The sequence below is a fragment of the Phyllobates terribilis genome, unplaced genomic scaffold, assembly GCF_046119375.1.
Source record: "Phyllobates terribilis strain yellow unplaced genomic scaffold, ASM4611937v1 Scaffold_9__5_contigs__length_417890890, whole genome shotgun sequence".
Taxonomy (NCBI): Eukaryota; Metazoa; Chordata; class Amphibia; order Anura; family Dendrobatidae; genus Phyllobates; species Phyllobates terribilis.
Window position 1 is genome coordinate 279,912,333 of NW_027362769.1, and position 19,604 is coordinate 279,931,936.

The window sequence follows — 19,604 nt, forward strand, 5'->3', positions numbered from 1 at the left end:
CCTACATAAGTTTGACTTGCAACTATTTAGCTTATGATTAGTTCTGCAGATTCTTGTAAGGTTTCTGTTTTGCTCCTAAAAAATCAAAATTTTAATTATTTTTATTTTGTAAATCCACCTTTTGGCTGCTGGTGGAAAAATCTTTCTTCCTGTATATTACAAAATACAACCTGTGCTCACGTTACCTAATAGTTCAGTGTGTTATTAGATTGATCCCAAGTGAAGGGTCACTGGTTCGAGGATGAAGCTTTGAAGAACACTTGCCAAGAAAAAAACTGCATCATTCAGCTAATAGACTCTGGGCCAAGAAAATTGCCAAACTGCATCATGTAAGTCCATGCCAATTAGAAGTATCCGAAATGAAGTCCTTCCATCCATTCAAAAGCCAAGAGGTGGATGTCCAGGCAAAATATCGGAGTCAACAAATCAGCTCATCATTATAGGATCTGTCTGTTCTGGCGCGATAAACACGGCAGTGTAGGTGACTCGTATGCTTTGTAATATTGAAATCACAGATGTCCATGCAAGCACGTGTGACGCACATTACACAAGTCTGGAATGGTGGCCCTTAAAAATGGGAAGAATTCTCGACTTCAATATTGTCATAAGAGTCTGCTCGAATTTGCAAAAAAGTACGAAAAGTGGTCAGTAAAACTTTGGGAATGGGTGATTTGGAGACGAAAGTCCATAGATTAGGTTCTGGTGGGTGCAAATAGGTTTGGAATAAACAAGGGAAAAAGGGGCTAACAGATCGTGAAACTGAAGGAACTGTCAAGTTAAGTGTAGGAAGCCTGATTATATTGGGTTGTTTCACAGCCAAAGGCATTGGATACTTCACCAGGATCTATGGTGGTCTCAAGTACTATGAGTATGAAAAGGGTGACATAATGTTCCAGCAGGATGAGAACGTCCCAAAGCCAATATGATTGTCTATAAAATGATTAGTTTTTAAGTTCGAAGCCGTAGTTGATGGTGAAATATGGAGCCTAAAAGTCAAAAGTTCAAAGCAAGAAGCACCCAGAAATGGATGGAAACAAAGCACTGGAAAGTTCTAAAGTGGCCAACAATGGTTCCGGATCTAAGATAGATCTTAAAATTGTCGTTCAGAGAAGTCACCTTCAAATGAGAAACCTGAAGCAGTTTGCGAAAGAGTAGTGTTCCAAAATTCCAGTTGCGAGTTGTAAGAAGCCTGCTGATAGTTACAGAAAGTGATAGCCATGGCAAAGTTGGAGATTTCTTCAGGAGATAGTGTTCTGAATGCAATTTGGTCAGTTTCTTCAGATAAGTGCTGGCTAAGTTATCACCGCACAGCGAGCATTCCTTATTTTTTAGCTTGGCGCTACACTTCTTAGGTCTTTTTCTTTTTGTATTCTTTATTAGGAAAGGCCTATTTACCTCCCTCATGAGGGTAGAGCAAAGTACTGGAATGCTCAGGCGCCGGGAAAGTTCAAAGAGCCCTGGCGCATGCGCACTGCAGTACTTTCCTTTGCCCTAGTCAGGGCATAGAAGTACGCCTGTGCAGGAGCGCAATCCCGGGGAGACTGTGGATGATGCAAGGACGCATCATCCACACGAAGCAAGAAGGACGGCATCTGAAGAAGAGGGGAGGCATCGGACCAAGATGAGACACCCCCTTGAGCTGGACCGCCCCCCAGGTGAGTATAATAAAAGCTCTTTTTCTTGTCTTGCAGGTTTGATCCGGGGTATACATACAGTATTATAGAATGCTGTATATGAGGACTGAAAGGTGATGGCCTTATGTCATATCAGTCAAACCCGGTGACAGGTTCGCTTTAAACGTCTTTGTTTTGGTAATTTACTAAAATAAAAAAACCTTATCCTCCGGTTCACAGCAAGATCATCCGTATCAATCCGTTGCACCACTGTATAATTCATGGGTGCATCAACGGCTTTGCTTTCTCTGGTCTGTGTTTGGTCTCACGCAGACCTGTCCTACAAACCCTAGAACGCATACCTGGGGCCTCGCAGGCCCGCCCTGTTAATTGCTCTCTATTTTCTGCAAAATTACTTTAGTTAGAATTTTGAAACTCTAGGTATTCCTCAGGTATATAGTTGTTTGTCATTTTTATTAGTTATTCCATGTTATTTGCACACGGGCCTAAAAGGCCCCAGGTATGTGAAAAAGTAGATTTTTATGGTCATGTGTTCTAGGGTTAAGTTAACAATTTTGTCCAGCCCATATTTTGGTTTTGTGTGAAATTCTGTCCCAATTTTTTTTTTTTTTTTTTTTTTTTTTTGCATCTTTCCAATACACAAAAAGGAAATAAACATGTATAACAAAACGTGTAATTGCAATCATTTTTCTGGGAGGAATGCCTCATTTTTGGGAACAATTTCAAGGGTGCCAGCCCTTTTGGCCATGACTGTACCTATGGATGTGCCTGATTGGCGGATTTAAAGAACAATAGGGATTGGTCTTCATAATCTCCACGAGTCCACCATAATGTCATGTATTTCCTCTGTTCCTTTCAGCTCCAAAAGAAAATAAACTTTAGTACAAAATACTGAAGAGTTAATGCTGGTTGGTTATGATAGATAAAACATCAGTGTGCAATACAGAAATAAGTCCAATCAGAAATACCGTATTTTTCGGACTATAAGACGCACCCCAAATTTTGGGGTGAAAAATAGGAAAAAAAATATTTTTTTATAAGATGGGGTCCGTCTTATAGTCTGAATAGGCACAGTATCTTACCTGGGGGGTGGTGGAGCGGGGTCACAGGAGGCAGGGTTCTTCAGGAAACTGGCCTGATGGAAGTGGAGGAATTCTGCGGACACTTGATACATGAAGCCGGTGCTCCAGCACCAGCTACGGCCAGCACAGGTACAGGCCCCGGCTTCAGCCGCATCTCACCTCTACTGCCACCGGCAACTACGATCTAGTCTCCTCAGCAGTTAAGTATCTAGATCGGAGTGGCTGGAGTGAGGGCCTTAAAAAATCACCTCCAATCTAGACTGCTGGGAGCAGTATTCAAATACATGGGCGGCGCCAGCAGTGACTGGATGCGGTGCTGCCCCTGAATGAATAGCAGAATCACACCCCTATGACTGAATACAGCAGGTAGGACAAAGTGTATATAATGTTATAAAATCATTATACTACCACCGATTTTAATGAAAAAAGCTTGTTAGTGATGCACATTGCTTCACTAACAGAGCAATGGGGGCAGTGTACATAGCAACTAGGACGTGACAGGTTCCCTTTAAGAAGGCGAGATTAGCAACAATTCAAGCATGACAATAAACTAATAATTTTACAAAATGTGTAGGAATGCCTTCTAGCTGAGCGAGTAATGTACAGTAAAAAACATCAGAAGATGTAAATCGGTGTAAATTTTTGGTTCCTTTCTTTTCATCCCTTTTCCTTGCATTCGAATATTAAACATTTTGCAACTGTTGGCTGTGTTTTTTGTAGGTGTCCTTTAGCTATCAGAATAAAGTATTTCACAGCGGACTACATAAGTGCATAGTGTCCATGTCCACTACTGAAAGGACTTACATTGGGAATTATAACAGGCCATGGAAGATAGCATGATCTGCTAAGTTTCATCAGCGGATAGATGGGCATCACTTACCTGACAAATGGCATCTGAATGCACTATGAGAAGAAGGCAAGACAGCAGAAGAGTGCAGTGCTTTTGACAATTTTCTGCTGCCATATAAAACAACACTTTCAGAGGAGGTCTTGTGAGGTCCATGATTTGGCAAGTCGGCATTGTTTAGGTGGTACAAGGGTGAGCCCTTCACATTATCAGGCGATTTAAAATGTAGTGGATCATTTGTATGTGATTTTTATATATTTTTTTCTACAAACATAAGTCATTTATTTATTATATGTCCAGTTATGTATATGTGTTGAACAATATTCTCTCTGCTTCATTTTCTGGTTTCATGTTTTTTTTGTTTCTTTGTTTTTCAGTTGACGGCTCAAACAGAAAAGCAAAAATTGTTTGTAATGTTTATAAAGTTCCACAAGGTAATCATATGGTTCTGATGAGTTATATACATAAACAAACACTGGCTAAAAGTTCAGAAACTTTGGTGGAAGCACATGTTAAAATCGCTCACTGCAATGAGTCTTTTATTTATCTCCTATCTCCATTAAGGTAAGGACATGCTAGACTCTTCTTTTCTTTCTGATAATTTCTTGATTAAAGTAGGTGAAATATTTTACAATTAAAGGGACTCTGTCAGCACAGAATGACTATTCAAACTAAGTCCCCCCGTTCGGTGCTTCACAACGGGGCCAATCATTTAAATACACCTTCCCAACTGCTTGTTTTCCCTCAATCTCTACCCCCTCTTCTTCGATTTACTGCTCTGGCTTCATAGGGCCGGAGAAGTGTGGAGAAATATGGAAAACAAGCAGGAGGGAAGGTGAATTTAAATGATTGGCCCAACTGTGAAGCACCGAGCACCTGTACTTTGTCTGCACAGAATGACCATGAAAACAGTCTCTCTTAAATGGATTTATTCTTGATTTGATATTTTCTGTATATTCAATTGATGGCTAATGAGTAAAAATATTGGTACTCTTTAAAGGGATTCTTCAAGATCATGATAAAAATGCAGCCATTCCAAATTTCAAGCTGCAACCCGTCCTGGTAACGTGTCGGGACGGATTGCAACGTGAAGAAATACTGCTAGAGATGTCTCAACTGTGTCAGAAGAGCAGCATCGTTAACCAACATAACATATACTCGGCCATGGAGTAGGGCTGTAAAACGACAAAGAAAAAACTTCTCGGCTGACTAAGTAGAACTGGATTTTTTTTTCTACTGGTTCAGTCACGCTATGTGCTTATTTGCAAACCCTTTCTACAGATTGTCTGATAAATTTACAGCAGGGCACCAAGACTGACTGACTGACTGACTGAGCAGGCACGAAGACTTAAAAAGGTTGTCCGATCTAAAACTACAAGTCTGCAGTCACTCCAGAGCACAGCAGAACTGAGTGATTAATGACTTGAGATGAAGGCTGTCAGTGTAGGGGGAGGGGCAGTGCTGCAGCGTTGAGTTTCATTACAAACACTTCTAATAGCTCTCCTCACTGTTATCAGCTCTGCCAAACGCTGTAAGTGGGCATTCACATACAAAAGGGAAAAAAAAGAAGATGCCATTTCACTATAACTTAGAACAGGTACTGTTTCAGACATAATGACAGTCTGTTCTCTAGAGCAGGGTTCCCCAACTCCAGTCCTCAAGGCCCACCAACAGGCCATGTTTTCAGGATTTCCTTAGTATTGCTCAGGCAATAATTCCATCACCTGTGCAATACTAAGGAAATCCAAAAAACATGACCTGTTGGTGGGCCTTGAGGACTGGAGTTGGGGAACCCTGCTCTAGAGTGCCGAGTGATGATGTGCCAGCGCACAGCAGACTTGAGTGTGATTTCCAGCTTTCATCTCCAGCAGGAGAAGAGCAGTATAGCGGACCTGGCAGCCCTACTTTTGCTTTAGCAGTTTTAATATGTATTTGGTCCTTATAATAAAGCTCATTTGAATTTGAAAGAGCTACTAGATGTGTTTGTAATGAGACCCAACTCTGCATTACTTCCCCTCGCCCCACACTGACTTCACTGTTCTGCAGCCAAATTGGTTCAGAGACTAAAACAGTAAAACTTAAGTAATTTTGTGGTGCTAAAAACAAATATGCTTAAATTTGCTGATTGGCTCTAATTTTCCAGATCCAGAGGAGTTTGTAATTACTTATGACACCTTTTATGGAGGCTTATAGAATAAAATGCATCTTTATTATTTCATCATCATTATTGCATTGTTACTAGCTAGTCTATTACATCATGTATTTAGTCTATTGAGCATTCAGTTTTTTATTATCTTAAGGTGACCAGTCAAAAAAACGCCAACTCCGCTCCGATGATGTAATCCTAATTACAGTTGCATCACCTACTTTTATAAATGCTGTAAGGTATACAGTCTTAGGATTTCTTAGCTTAGTTTCTTAGCATTTTGACATACTTCTATACAGGGCTGTGGAGTCAGTAAGCCAACCCTGCGACTCCGACTCCTCAATTTCCCTTACACCGACTCCACGACTCCGACTCCCACATATATTGCTTATATTTAAATAGATAGATAGATACAGTCATAGAGGGATAGATGGAGGAATATATAGATTAATAGGGGGATGGATAGGTAAATAGAGGGATGGATGGATGGAGAGATATATAGATATAGATACAGGGATGGATGGATAAATATATGGATGGATAGATGAAAGGATGGACAGATAGATAGAGGGAGGGATAGATGGAGGGATAGATTAATTCATGGAGGGATAGAGTGTGATAGACAGCTACAGACAGCAAATAGTACATTGCACATATCGCACATATAGTTCACGCATTGCACAGAGAGCACATAATAATCACCTACAATATTAGCATTAGTTACCTTCCTGTGACAGAGATGAGCAGTAGTACTTTCACTTTCTCCAGCTCCGGGCCCATGAATCTGATCCTGTGCAGGGCAGGCACCCCTCCCCCCTCCTCTCTCTGGTGAAGACAGCAGAAGAACGGACAGAGGAGGGGAGATTGCCCCCTGCAGTCTGAAGCCGGTGCTGGACGGGAGCACTGCAGCACACTAGTGAGTTTTGATAGGTGCGTGCCCCTGCTTCTGGGGTGGGGGGGGGCGCAGCTGCCCCCCGCTGGCTACGGCCATGATTCACACAGCTCAAAAATGGATCCTCACAAAGAATGAGCGTGTCAGTTTGTGCGGCGTTTTTCTAATCTGCTCTTGCTATTGAAAACATTATCTATGAGCTCAAAAACCTTTCAGGTGATGCGTTTTTTTAAAAAGCTGATCTGCTTTTGCCGCTGAAAAACATATCCTCAAAAAACGCAGCAAAAACGCTGTGTGTGAATGTAGCCTTAGATCAGGAATAGAACAGCTATTTATAGGACATGTCATAACTTTCCCTAATTCCTATGAAAAAATATTCCCCCCCAAACTGCATTGATCTACTACACCCAATTTATTATATATTTAGGAGTCGGAGATGGTCCATTTTATTCCGACTCCACCAAAATGAGCACCGACTCCGACTTCGACTCCACAGCCTTGCTTCTATATATGTTTTTTCGGATATACCTCGTTCTTGCATTAACAAAGATCGTTTTTACTATATATGCGGAGAAGTCACTTTTGCGTCACAAAGGTGAAACTTGACTACCATAATAAAAAAAGCCTACAACCAGTATTTTGGCTGCAGCATAGGCGATCGGGACAAGAGTTGGGCTCCACACATATGCTGCAATAGATTTAATGGAAGCTCTGTAGATAAGTCCTAGTCCAGATGAATGGAGGCTCTTCGTCTATTCGTCCAAAAGAAAGGTAAAAGCAGTCTTGCTGCATAATGGTAATGCGCTACCTTCAATTCCAGTTGGTTATGCAGTCCACATGAAAAAAAACTATGACAACATGAAATCGCTGTTGAGGTGCCTGGACTATGATTAACATTTGTGGCCCCTCTGTAGTGACTTAAAGATGGTTGCCCTCATACTGGTCTCCAGGATGGGTGCATACTCTACTGCTGCTTTCTGTGTAAGTAGGATAGTCGTGCAAGAGAATTTCACTACAATAAAAGAGACTGGCCTCACCGATATTCACTTCAGCCAGGGAGTAAAATGCCCTGCCTCCGGCACTTGTTGACCCACATAAGATTGTTACTACTATTGCATATCAATTTGTGCCTAATGAAGAACTTTGTAAATGCAATGGATAAAAATGCAAAAGCAATGATAAATTTCCAAGTTTGAGTGAAGCAAAAATAAAAGAAGGAGCCTTTATTGGACCTCAGATTCATAAACTTCTTCAAGATGAGGAGTTTCTCCGTTTATTGCAGAGCAAGGAAAAGGCTTTATGGGTAGCATTCGCATTAGTGGTAACTAATTTTTTGGGGAACTCAAGAGCAGATAACTATGAAGAGTTGGTGAAAAATCACTTCAACATAAGGATCTTGGCTATAACATGTCCTTAAGAAAATGGAATCCATCAATGCTTGCAGATTACTGTTGGACAATTGTAAGAGCTGATCCAATGCAAGGAGTACAAGAGAAAAGCAAAAAAAAAAGTAGTCCCTGAATGAGGACCAAATTTTGTAGTACAATTTCTGTTACTGTTTATATCGCAATAGTCTTTAGACATGTTTTAGCTATTTGAATTGTTGCTAAGTTTACTCTAAAAAATAAATATCAGAAAATTGGCATAACAAAATATTCTGCATCTTTATATTTGCAAAAATAATAAAGTTTCAAAGTACTGAAACTTGTATGCATTAATTATATGTAGCAATAAAAGGAAAATTTTGATATCCTAGAAACAAGAGCCAAAATAAAACTTTTCATTGTCAGACTTGAATTCAGGAGGTCAAAATCATTAAGAAATGTCTCATTTCATAACTGAACTTGACATCTTTTTGAAAATATGTAGAACAGTGCTTCCAGAGATGACAGTTGAAAAGTGTTGGTTAATCACACTACGGTCTGATGTGCTCCAGCTCATGTCATCACTAGTGATAAGCGAGCATTGGGTTTCACCGACCAAGTATCGCGGGTGCCCGAGTCCCCACCTCTCATGTTTTGTGCTTGATAGATAGCCAATAAACATGTGGGGATTGCCTACCATACAGTACTGTGATTTGCCAGTCCAATCGCGTCATCAGTTGCTATATAAGACCCAGTGACTAGATGCTCAGCACACTCCTCTGGAATAAGTTCAGGGAGAGTTGATCTAGGAGGGAGAGCTTAGTGTTTAACCCCTTCATGACTGGAGCATTTCTTCGTTTTTTGTTCCCCTTTCCAGAGCCATAACTTTTTTTTAATTTTCCGTCAATATGGCCATGTGAGAGCTAATTCTTTGCGGGACAAGTTGTACTTTTGATCGACACCATTGGTTTTACCATATTGTGCACTGGAAAACGGGAAAAAAATTCCAAGTGCGATGAAATTGCATAAAAAGTGCAATTCCACAGTTGTATTTTTTTTTTGTTTTGTTTTTTATTTTACCATGTTCAATGCTAAAACTGATCTGCCATTTTGATTCTCCAGGTCATTACGAGTTAGTAGACACCAAACATGTATAGGTTTTTTTATTTAAGCGGTGAAAAAAAAATCCAAAGTTTGTGGGGTTTTTTTTTAAAAAAAAAAACAAAGGCGCCATTTTCCGAGACCCGTAGCGTCTTCATTTTTCGGAATCTGGGGCCGGATGAAAGCTTATTTTTTGCGTGCCGAGCTGACATTTTTATTGATACCATTTTGGGGTAGATACTAAGTTTTGATCGCCCATTATTGCATTTTATTGCAATATAGTGGCGACCAAAAAAAAATAATTCTGGCTTTTCCACTTTTTTTTCCCGTTACGCCGTTTACTGATCGGATTAAGTATATTTATTATTAATATTATATTAATTGGGCAATTCTGAACGTGGCGATACCAAATGTGTATTTGATTTTTTTTTTATTATTATTTTGAATGGGGCGAAAGGGGGGTGATTTAAACTTTTTTTTATATATATATTTTTTATATATATATTAAAGTTTCTTTACTTTTTGCATGCCTCAATAGTCTCCATGGGAGACTAGAAGCTGCAATTGTCTGATCGCCTTTGTGTAGCAGAAATGCTCACTTGCTATGAACACACACGGTAAATGTTTTTTCCCCATTTCCACGACTGCACCATACGATGGAGAGGATCCACCCCCAAGGAAACCTACAGCCTCTCTTCCCTCTTCAGTGGTTTCCTGTCCTTGGAGGGAGACCTACAGCCCTGGGGACGCCAGAGATTCTGGACTCGCTTCTCTACTGGGTCTCAATTTAAGAAAAGAGATGATGTTATAATTAATCCATCTATGGTATATTATTACTTGTTTTTCATTAGTGTTGTTTTTAAATATTTGTGTCTATATGTCAAATATTATTTATTGTATACCTGCTGTATCAATTAGGTTAAAGTTTCTTCTAGCACAAATGTTGTGTAATCATGATAATGGCTGAGGTATATTAGGAACCCTCCCTGTTTCCCAGCATTCTTTTATACCAAGTTTAAGAACATGTGGTCGAAACGCGTCTGGTAAATCGGCACTGTACCCTATGTTCCCCCTCCTTCTCCTGTCTATGGACTAAGGATAATATGTATGTACGTATTTATACAAGAATTTCTTGATTTAAAAATTTGGACTAAATAAATTTCAAGATTTTATTTACCATGATGAGCTGGATCTGCTTCTTCCACTTCGTTGTACCTGAGCGCCTGCAGAGCACTGATTGCGAGCTCCTGGATTTATCAAGCTGCTGGAGGATGAGCCGGCTACTTTCTTTTAGTCATTGTGTTACAGCCAGTACCTGCCTCAAACAACCATGTCACCCACGATTGTTAACCTTTCTTTTAAATGCCACTGTCAAATGACAATGGCATGAACAGCACGTTTGCATGGGGGCGCGTCATTCTATGCTGATCGCAGTTCGCCAGACTCTAGAAGGAAAAAACGGAAATTGGTCGCAGTGCACTTAAACAGTTTTTTTGTTTTATAGGTGCCAAATACTTTGATCCACAACAGAAATAAAAACTTAAAAAAATAAATGATAATTTTATTCTGCTCTGCATTCACTATTACATTGCGACCAGTGCAAGATGAAAAAATTGATGAAAGGTCCTCTTTAAGATGGAGAAAAAAAGGCCTGTTTTACTCAGTCATGGGCAAGGTTTTTTTTTTCTCCTGCATGGCTGAGTGAGTAGAACATTTATGTTTGTTCATGGTGCTACTCCGCTGACAGTTGACAGGTCTCGGGCTGTGTTTCTTCAGCCTGTAGCCTGTCCTGACATGTGACTAGGACAGGTTACAGCTTGAAATATGTGATGGCCATTTTATCACATTCTCCGAAAACCTTTTAAAGGTTTGTCCGGTCCAAATCTATAAACTCTGCAGTCACTGTGTGACTGCAGACTTATGAATCCACGCAGCGCACACACTGATCTGTGAAGATTCACCGGTTTCTGAGCTGGGACTGGCCGCACCCACTGGACGGCCACGTCCCTAGTCGGGGTGTGGCCTCACTTCATACAAGTGTATGGAGCGAGGCCGCACCCACTAGACAGGCTCTGGCTGGGAGTATGTATAACACATGCATGCCCTCTGGTCCCGGCTCAGAAAACGGCGAATCTCCGCAGTGCACAGTGTGTGCTCTCCCGGGACTCATAAGTCTGCAGTCAGAGTGTGACTGCAGACTTATCAATTTGGACCGGACAACCCCTTTAATGTGTTCTTGCTGTAGTCTAATTTAGTTCTATTACATAGGAATTATTTTCTACTGTTTTATTTCTAGGTGCGTTACTATTGAAAAATGTAGAAATAGCACAATTATCCTGGGTCCAGTGCAAACAGTTCTTCATGTTCAGATGTGTGATCGTGTAAAAGTCATCAGCGTTTGTCAGCGCCTGTCAGTTTTGTCTACAACAAGCTGTACTTTCCATATACTTACTCCTACAAGGCCTCTTTTATTCTCTGGCAATCAGTGTGCTGTATTTGCCCCCTTTAACACGCATTATTCAATGTTAGAAGATCACATGGGACAGACTGGTTTAGCAACTTTGCCTAACTATTGGGACAGGCCATATTTGCTATCTACAGAGAATGACAGCCAGGTATGGAAGTTAATGTCACCCCATGAGTTTTATTCATTTGTTATTCCATTTGAAATGGAGGGGGACACGGCTGAGATTCCAGGAGGTCTTACACCTGTGTTCCAGAAATCAATGGATCAAAGACAACAGAAAGTACTGATGTGGCAAAAAGCTGTCAAGGAAGCAAAATTAAGTAGGTTCGTATGATTTAAATTTTTTTTTTCTTTTTGAAGTTTTAGTGGAGAATGCAAAATTCAGCAAGAATCTACATTCCCCGATGTAACCAAGCAATTCATAGTAATGTGGTCTTTGGTAAAATGAGAATGGGAGATGTATACCCAAAGGGCAAATGACATGTCACACTTTAAAAGATCACTGATTGCTGCTGCTGCATCACATCAAAGGGCAAGTGAATGGGGTCGCTATAGATGTGTGTGTGTGTGTGTGTGTGTGTGTGTGTGTGTGCATACATACATTACAGACCAAAAGTTTGGACACACCTTCTCATTTAAAGATTTTTCTGTATTTTCATGACTATGAAAATTGTACATTTCACACATTTTCAACAGGACAATGACTCCAAACACACCTCCAGGCTGTGTAAGGGCTATTTGACCAAGAAGGAGAGTGATGGGGTGCTACGCCAGATGACCTGGCCTCCAGTCACCAGACCTGAACCCAATCGAGATGGTTTGGGGTGAGCTGGACTGCAGAGTGAAGGCAAAAGGGCCAACACGTGCTAGGCATCTCTGGGAACTCCTTCAAGATTGTTGGAAGACCATTTCCGGTGACTACCTCTTGAAGGTCATCAAGAGAATGCCAAGAGAGTGCAAAGCAGTCATCAAAGCAAAAGGTGGCTACTTTGAAGAACCTAGAATATAAGACATATTTTCAGTTGTTTCACACTTTTTTGTTAAGTATATAATTCCACATGTGTTAATTCATAGTTTGATGCCTTCAGTGTGAATGTACAATTTTCATAGTCATGAAAATACAGAAAAATCTTTAAATGAGGTGTGTCCAAACTTTTGGTCTGTACTGTACGTACATACATACATACATACATACATACAGCCAGAGACACACACACATAGCCACACACAGCTCTGGCAAAAATTAAGAGACCACTGCACAGTTTTCTAAAAATCCCCATCTCTCCCATCTCTACATGTCTGACAGCCATTCCATTCCAGTGTCCGTTGAATTCCAAGCAAAGTCCACCTCATTCTACTTAATGTGCTTCTGATTAGGTGATCACCTGAACCAAATCTTATGTAACGAGGGAAAGTATAAAAAAAACACTGCTGTGATCTTCACAATCCTCTTGCAATAGGGCAAGCTGGATGGCAAGACAAGTGCTAGGAATAGCCCAAAAGTAATCCGAATTAAAAAAATAACTTTTAACCACGCCAAAGGAGTTGAAAAGAAAAGTCTTGAGTTAGGAAAAGAAGGGCTCAATTCTGGCTTTACTAGCAGAGGGATACAGTGAGCGTCATGTTGCCTCCATCCTTAAAATTTCGAAGACTGCAGTCCATTTCAACAAGGTTAAGCAGTAGACATTGGGGACAACAAAGCTACCGACCGGCAGAGGGCGAAGGCGACTCTCTACTGACTGGGATTACCGTCATCTTATTCGAATGTCACTCAGCAACCGCAGGATGACAGCAAGTGACCTACAAAAGGAATGGCAAATGGCTGCTGGGGTTCTAGAGGCAGGCCTCAAGTCATGTAAAGCTAGAAAAAAGTCTTTCATCAATGAGAAGTAAAGGAGAGCCTGGCTGAAGTTTGCCAAAGGCCAGAAGGATTGGACCATGGAGGACTGGAGTAAGGTAATCTTCTGAGTCTACTTTTCAGCTTTGCCCAACACGTGGTCATCTAATGGTTAGACTGAGACCTGGAGAGGCATACAAGCCACAGTGTCTTGCACCCACTGTGAAATTTGGTGGAGGATCGGTGATGATCTGGGGATGATTCAGCAAGGCTGGAATTGGGCAGGTTAATCTTTGCGAAGGATGTATGAATCAAGCCGCATACAAGGTTATCCTTGAAAAACACTTGCTTCCTTCTGCTCAGGCAATGTTCCCCAACTCTGAGGACTGTTTTTTTCCATCAGGACAATGCCACACAGCTAGGTCAATCAACAATGCCCCATGCCACACAGCTAGGTCAATCAACAATGCCCCATGCCACACAGCTAGGTCAATCAATGTGTGGATGAAGGAGCTCCACATCAAGACCCTGTCATGGCCAGCCCAATCTCCAGACCTGAACCCCATTGAAAACCTCTGTAATGTAATCAAGAGGAAGATGGATAGTCACAAGCGATCAAACAAAGAAGAACTGCTTACATTTTTGTGCCAGGAATAGCATCAGGTTACCCAAAAGCAGTGTGAAAGACTGATGGAAAGCATGCCAAGACGCATGAAAGCTGTGATTAAAAATCATGGTTATTCCACCAAATATTGATTTCTGAACTGTTCTTGAGTTAAAACATGAGTATTGTTTCTAAATGAATAAGAACTTGTTTTGTTTGCATTATTTGAGGTCTGAAAGCACTGTTTCTTTTTTATTATTTTGACGATTTCTCATTTGCTGCAAATAAATACAAAATTTTTAGCTTTGAATTTCGGAGACATGTCAGTAGTTTATAGAATATAACACTGTACATTTTACTCAAATATACCTATAAAGAGAAAAATCAGACAAAATGAAAATTTTGCAGTGGTCTCTTAATTTTTGCCAGAGCTGTATAATATATATCTATCTATAGATGGAGAGAGAAAAATATATATATATATATATAAAATCTCCAAAGAAAAAAAAGGCAGCACTCCATATGTAGTGGAAAAACTAGGACTTTATTAGCCTATCAAAATTGTGGCAACGTTTCGGCTGAGCACAGCCTTTCTTAAGCTTGAGATATATACCGTATTTTTGGGACTATAAGACGCGCCTAGGTTTTAGAGGAGGAAAATAATAATTTAAAAAAAAAAAAAATGTAAGCAAAAAATGTGGTCATGATGCACACTGGTATAGGGGTAATGTCCCCCAATTATGACAATATCCCCCATCCTGGTATATATGCCCCCCCTTCCTTTAATACGTGGTCCCCATCCTGGTATGCCTGGCACCCCTCCATCTTGGTATGCATGGCACCCCTCATCCCCAATCCTGGTATGCATGGCTCCCTCATCCTTATCCTGGTATGTATGGCACCCCTCATCCCAAATCCTGGTATGCATGGCACCCCTCATCCTTATCCTGTTATGCATGGCACCCCTAATCCCTGTCCTGGTATGCATGGCACCCCTCATCTTTATCCTGTTATGCATGGCACCCCTAATCCCTGTCCTGTTATGCATGGCACCCCTCATCCCTGTCCTGGTATGCATGGCCCCCTCATCTTTATCCTGTTATGCATGGCACCCCTAATCCCTGTCCTGGCATGCATTGTCCCCCTATTTCCCATCAAGATGCACATACAAAAAAAAAATAAACACTCCTACTCACCTCTCTTCTCTCCTCCAGCGCTGCGTCCTGTCTGCCTGCACTGATCTCTCCATGTGAGCTCTGCATGACGTCACTGCCATGCGCGGCTCACAAGGAGAGATCAGCTGCCGGAAGTCACTGCTCCCCACTCCGGGACTGTGTGCGCGGGGAGCAGTGACTTCACTCTTCTTCATAGCCGGCACACAGCAGCATTTTCTTTAGCAGCAGGGACAGTGTAGGCTGCAGCGGGTAGCTGCTGCCTCCTGTGCCCCGCTCCTCCACCGCTATCGATCCCCCCCCACACCCCGTATATATATCCCCCCCCTAACATTCGGACTATAAGATGCACCCCCCATTTTCCTCCAAAATTTTGGAAGAAAAAAGTGCGTCTTATGGTCCGAAAAATACGGTAATATTTAGACAACGGAATCATTGTCTGAGAGGATTTGCACCCACTCGTGTATTTTTGTGCTGTTCCATTTTCTTAAAAAATATATATATATTAGTACAGACCAAAAGTTTGGACACACCTTCTCATTTAAAGATTTTTCTGTATTTTCATGACTTTGAAAATTGTACATTCACACTGAAGGCATTAAAACTATGAATTAACACATGTGGAATTATATACTTAACAAAAAAGTGTGAAACAACTGAAAATATGTCTTATATTCTAGGTTCTTCAAAGTAGCCACCTTTTGCTTTGATGACTGCTTTGCACACTCTTGGCATTCTCTTGATGAGCTTCAAGAGGTAGTCACTGGAGATGGTTTTCACTTCACAGGTGAGCCCTGTCAGGTTTAATAAGTGTGATTTCTTGTCTTATAAATGGGGTTGGGACCATCAGTTGTGTTGTGCAGAAGTCAGGTGGATACACAGCTGATAGTCCTACTGAATAGACTGTTAGCTGCTTTTTTCTTGCCATAATACAAATGAGGATAAGTTTATCCGAGTCACCAGCCTCAGAAATCGCAGGTTATCAGCTGCTCAGATTAGAGACCAGGTCAATGCCACACAGCGTTCTAGCAGCAGACACATCTCTACAACAACTGTTAAGAGGAGACTTTGTGCAGCAGGCCTTCATGGTAAAATAGCTGCTTGGAAACAACTGCTAAGGACAGGCAACAAGCAGAAGAGACTTGTTTGAGCTAAAGAACAAAAGGAATGGACATTAGACCAGTGGAAATCTGCTTTGGTCTGATGAGTCCAAATTTGAGATCTTTGGTTCCAACCACCGTGTCTTTGTGCGACGCAGAAAAGGTGAACAGATGGACTCTACATGCCTGGTTCCCACCGTGAAGGATGGAGGAGGAAGTGTGGGGGTGCTTTGCTGGTTACACTGTTGGGGATTTATTCAAAATTGAAGGCATACTGAACCAGCATGGCTACCACAGCATCTTGCAGCGGCATGCTATTACATCCGGTTTGCGTTTAGTTGGACCATCATTTATTTTTCAACAGGACAATGACCCCAAACACACCTCCAGGCTGTGTAACTCCTTTTTGACCAAGAAGGAGAGTGATGGGGTGCTACGCCAGATGACCTGGCCTCCACAGTCACCAGACCTGAACCCAATCGAGATGGTTTGGGATGAGCTGGACTGCAGATTGAAGGCAAAAGGGCCGCATCTCTGGGAACTCCTTCAAGATTGTTGGAAGACCATTTCCGGTGACTACCTCTTGAAACTCATCAAGAGAATGCCAAGAGTGTGCAAAGCAGTCATGAAAGCTAAAGGTGGCTACTTTGAAGAACCTAGAATATAAGACATTTTCAGTTGTTTCACACTTTTTTTTTTAAGTATATAATTCCATATGTGTTAATTCATAGTTTGATGCCTTCAATGTGAATGTACAATTTTCATAGTCATGAAAATACCGAAAAATCTTTAAATGAGAATGTGTGTCCAAACTTTTGGTCTGTACTGTACATCCACAGGTGTCTCTAACTCAGATGTTGCCCAAAAACCTCAGAAGTTTCCAAGCACATGACATCATATGAGCAGTCCAGAATTGTTTAAAGGCATTAGTGTATGTAAACTTTTGACTTTGCAGTAAGTAATAGAAATGCATTAAAACACATTTTCTCTTTCTCTCTCCCCCCTCTGTCTCACCCCCCCCCTCTCTCTCACAAATATTAAAAATTATGGTAATCTTAATTGACCTTAAATGGGAAAGGTTTATTCTGATTTCATGTCAGATATTGAGAAAAACATGCATGTGTCTTTTTGTATAGTGTATGTAAACTTCTGGTTTCAACTGTACATATACTGGGATATGTAAAGCTCCTGGAATTTGGTAGTATAGCATTCACAGAGGTTAAATACATTATCATATTCATAATCAATTTAAAAAATGCTGTTACCATTACAGTTAAACAGATTTTTTGTATTCTATTTTTTTTTTGCCTTCTAGGGAACAACGTAAGCATTTTCAGGCTCTTGTTGAACAAAAATTCAATGAATGGCTTGTTAAGACGGGAAATCGACACCAGTTGGATAGCCTTGTGCCTAGGAGTGATGGTACAAAGCAAGTTGCTGGATAGGCCACACATTTTGTTAAACATTTAACTTAAGTGGGTAAGTGAGGTTTTATTTGTCACAAAGTTGTTTTGATTTCTCTTGAATTGAGATGTTTGTACGTTTCTCTGTAAAATCACAAAATCCGTTTTGGGGCCCATTCAGATGGAACACGTACACAGTATAGATCATGGAGCTGTTCACATTTTTTTTTTTCTTTCACAGACCATGTGTCTGGGGAAAAATCATGAAGATATCTTTAATTTTGATCTGACGCACAGATCAAAACTCACACAAGTCTATGGGTCTGTGAAAATCAGACAATACACTGTTGCCAGCTGTGTGCAATCCATGTACTGTCCATTTTTAACATTACAATGGGTTTTGCAGTTTGCTTCTGGAAAAACACTATTTTGGATCCAATTTTCAGCAGAATTGGCACCTTTTTTTTTTTTTGCATATGATAAAAATCACTGACATCTGAATGAAAACATGAAAAAACAAAACAAAATTACACATGTTTTGTTATATACATGTGTGAAGACCCTGAGTCTTCCATGGGCGTAATGCTGATCAGACAACACAGGATGATGGTAAAACTGCATAGCAATACTTTATTGAACCACAAAGCGAACAATAAACACACAGAACAATCCAAGCAAATATGGGAGCCCAAGATGGTACAACATTACAGTCTCACCCTTCTTTCTCCGCCCGCCTGGAATAGAACAGCTATGACTTTGGAGACTTCCAGGGCCGACTTACCTCAACCAGTGGCCCCCCGCTTTTGGCGTGCCCCCACAGAGAGAAGGTAGCGGCAAGCTTAGTAGGCTAGCAGTCCATCGATGTACAAGGCCATGAGACTCAAGGGTCCCACCCTGGCTTCTCCGAATGTCTCCCATGAGTTCCAGGCGACCGGTGGGTCCTACCTGGCAACTCTAAACAACATATCCATGGGGCCAGGTGACTTCTTCGTCCCAACCTGGTCTCCCCAAAATTTACCCATGTCTCTCGGATGGTCAATGGCGCAGATAGGAATCTTTCCAGTCAGGGCCGATACGCTTAGACTAGGATCATGTAGAAACCAAATCTGTGTCTTTTTAGATGGAGCCGCCATGCTATCCATCTACTTTCCTGAAGGATGTCTCTCTTTCTCCTTGTAAATCTTTCTGATTCTCTGTCCCAAGTCTGACTGCTACAGAAGCATATTTAAGTACACATCCACAGTTCAAGGGTCATTAGTCACATGGCAGAGGTAAAGTTGCAGGGCTTAGTTATTGTTTGAGATAATCTATTTACATAGTTGGTATCACAGGGGCTATTGTAAATAAACTTTCAGCTGACTTAGTACAATTTGTCATTAGCATAGTAAACATGATTGTTTCAAAACGAATAGAATTCAGCATTCAGTGTTATACAAATACTATGACCTTTTTGATCAGCAAGAGAAATACAAATGCATTTATAAGTCAACACAACACAATAGTGTATTTCTTTTGACTTAACAAATCTAATCATCTGGCTTATTAAGATTTTAGGCCATATAGTCACATGTGCAGGACAAAATTGTTGGCACCCTCAACTTAATATTTGGTTGCACACCCTTTGGAATAAATAACTGCAATCAATCTCTTCCTACAACCATCAACAAGCTTCTTACAACTCTCAGCTAGAATTTTGGACCACTCTTCTTTTGCAAACTGCTCCAGGTCTCTCATATTTAAAGGGTTGCGTTCTCCCAACAGCAATTTTAAGATCTCTCCACAGTTGTTCAATGGGATTTAGATCCTGATTCATTGCTGGCCACTTCAGAACTCTCCAGCGGTTTGTTTCCATCCATTTCTGGGTGCTTCTTGAAGTATGCTTGGGGTCTTTCTCCTGCTGGAAGACCTATGACCAAGGACGCAAGCCCAGCTTTCTAACACTGTGCACTACATTG

The 19,604-nt window shown here is 41.0% G+C and overlaps 1 protein-coding gene across 5 annotated transcripts in view; it reads left to right on the top strand.

Annotated features, from left to right (window-relative positions):
- TBCCD1 (TBCC domain containing 1) overlaps positions 1–19,604 on the top strand; it is a 97,450-nt gene that overhangs the window by 64,059 nt on the left and 13,787 nt on the right. The window contains exons 4-8 of one of the 5 annotated variants that reach the window (XR_012250736.1): positions 3,941–4,127; positions 11,363–11,857; positions 15,827–15,933; positions 17,086–17,200; positions 17,562–17,696. Coding sequence is in view for 4 of the 5 variants with exons in the window: in XM_073647827.1 (XP_073503928.1) it covers positions 3,941–4,127; positions 11,363–11,857; positions 15,827–15,933; positions 17,562–17,716 (944 nt within the window). In the remaining variant the exon portion in view is untranslated. Of the gene's footprint in view, positions 1–3,940; positions 4,128–11,362; positions 11,858–15,826; positions 15,934–17,085; positions 17,201–17,561; positions 17,726–19,604 lie in introns of those variants that run through there. The other 4 variants (XM_073647828.1, XM_073647827.1, XM_073647829.1 and 1 more) reach the window with 4 other exon arrangements.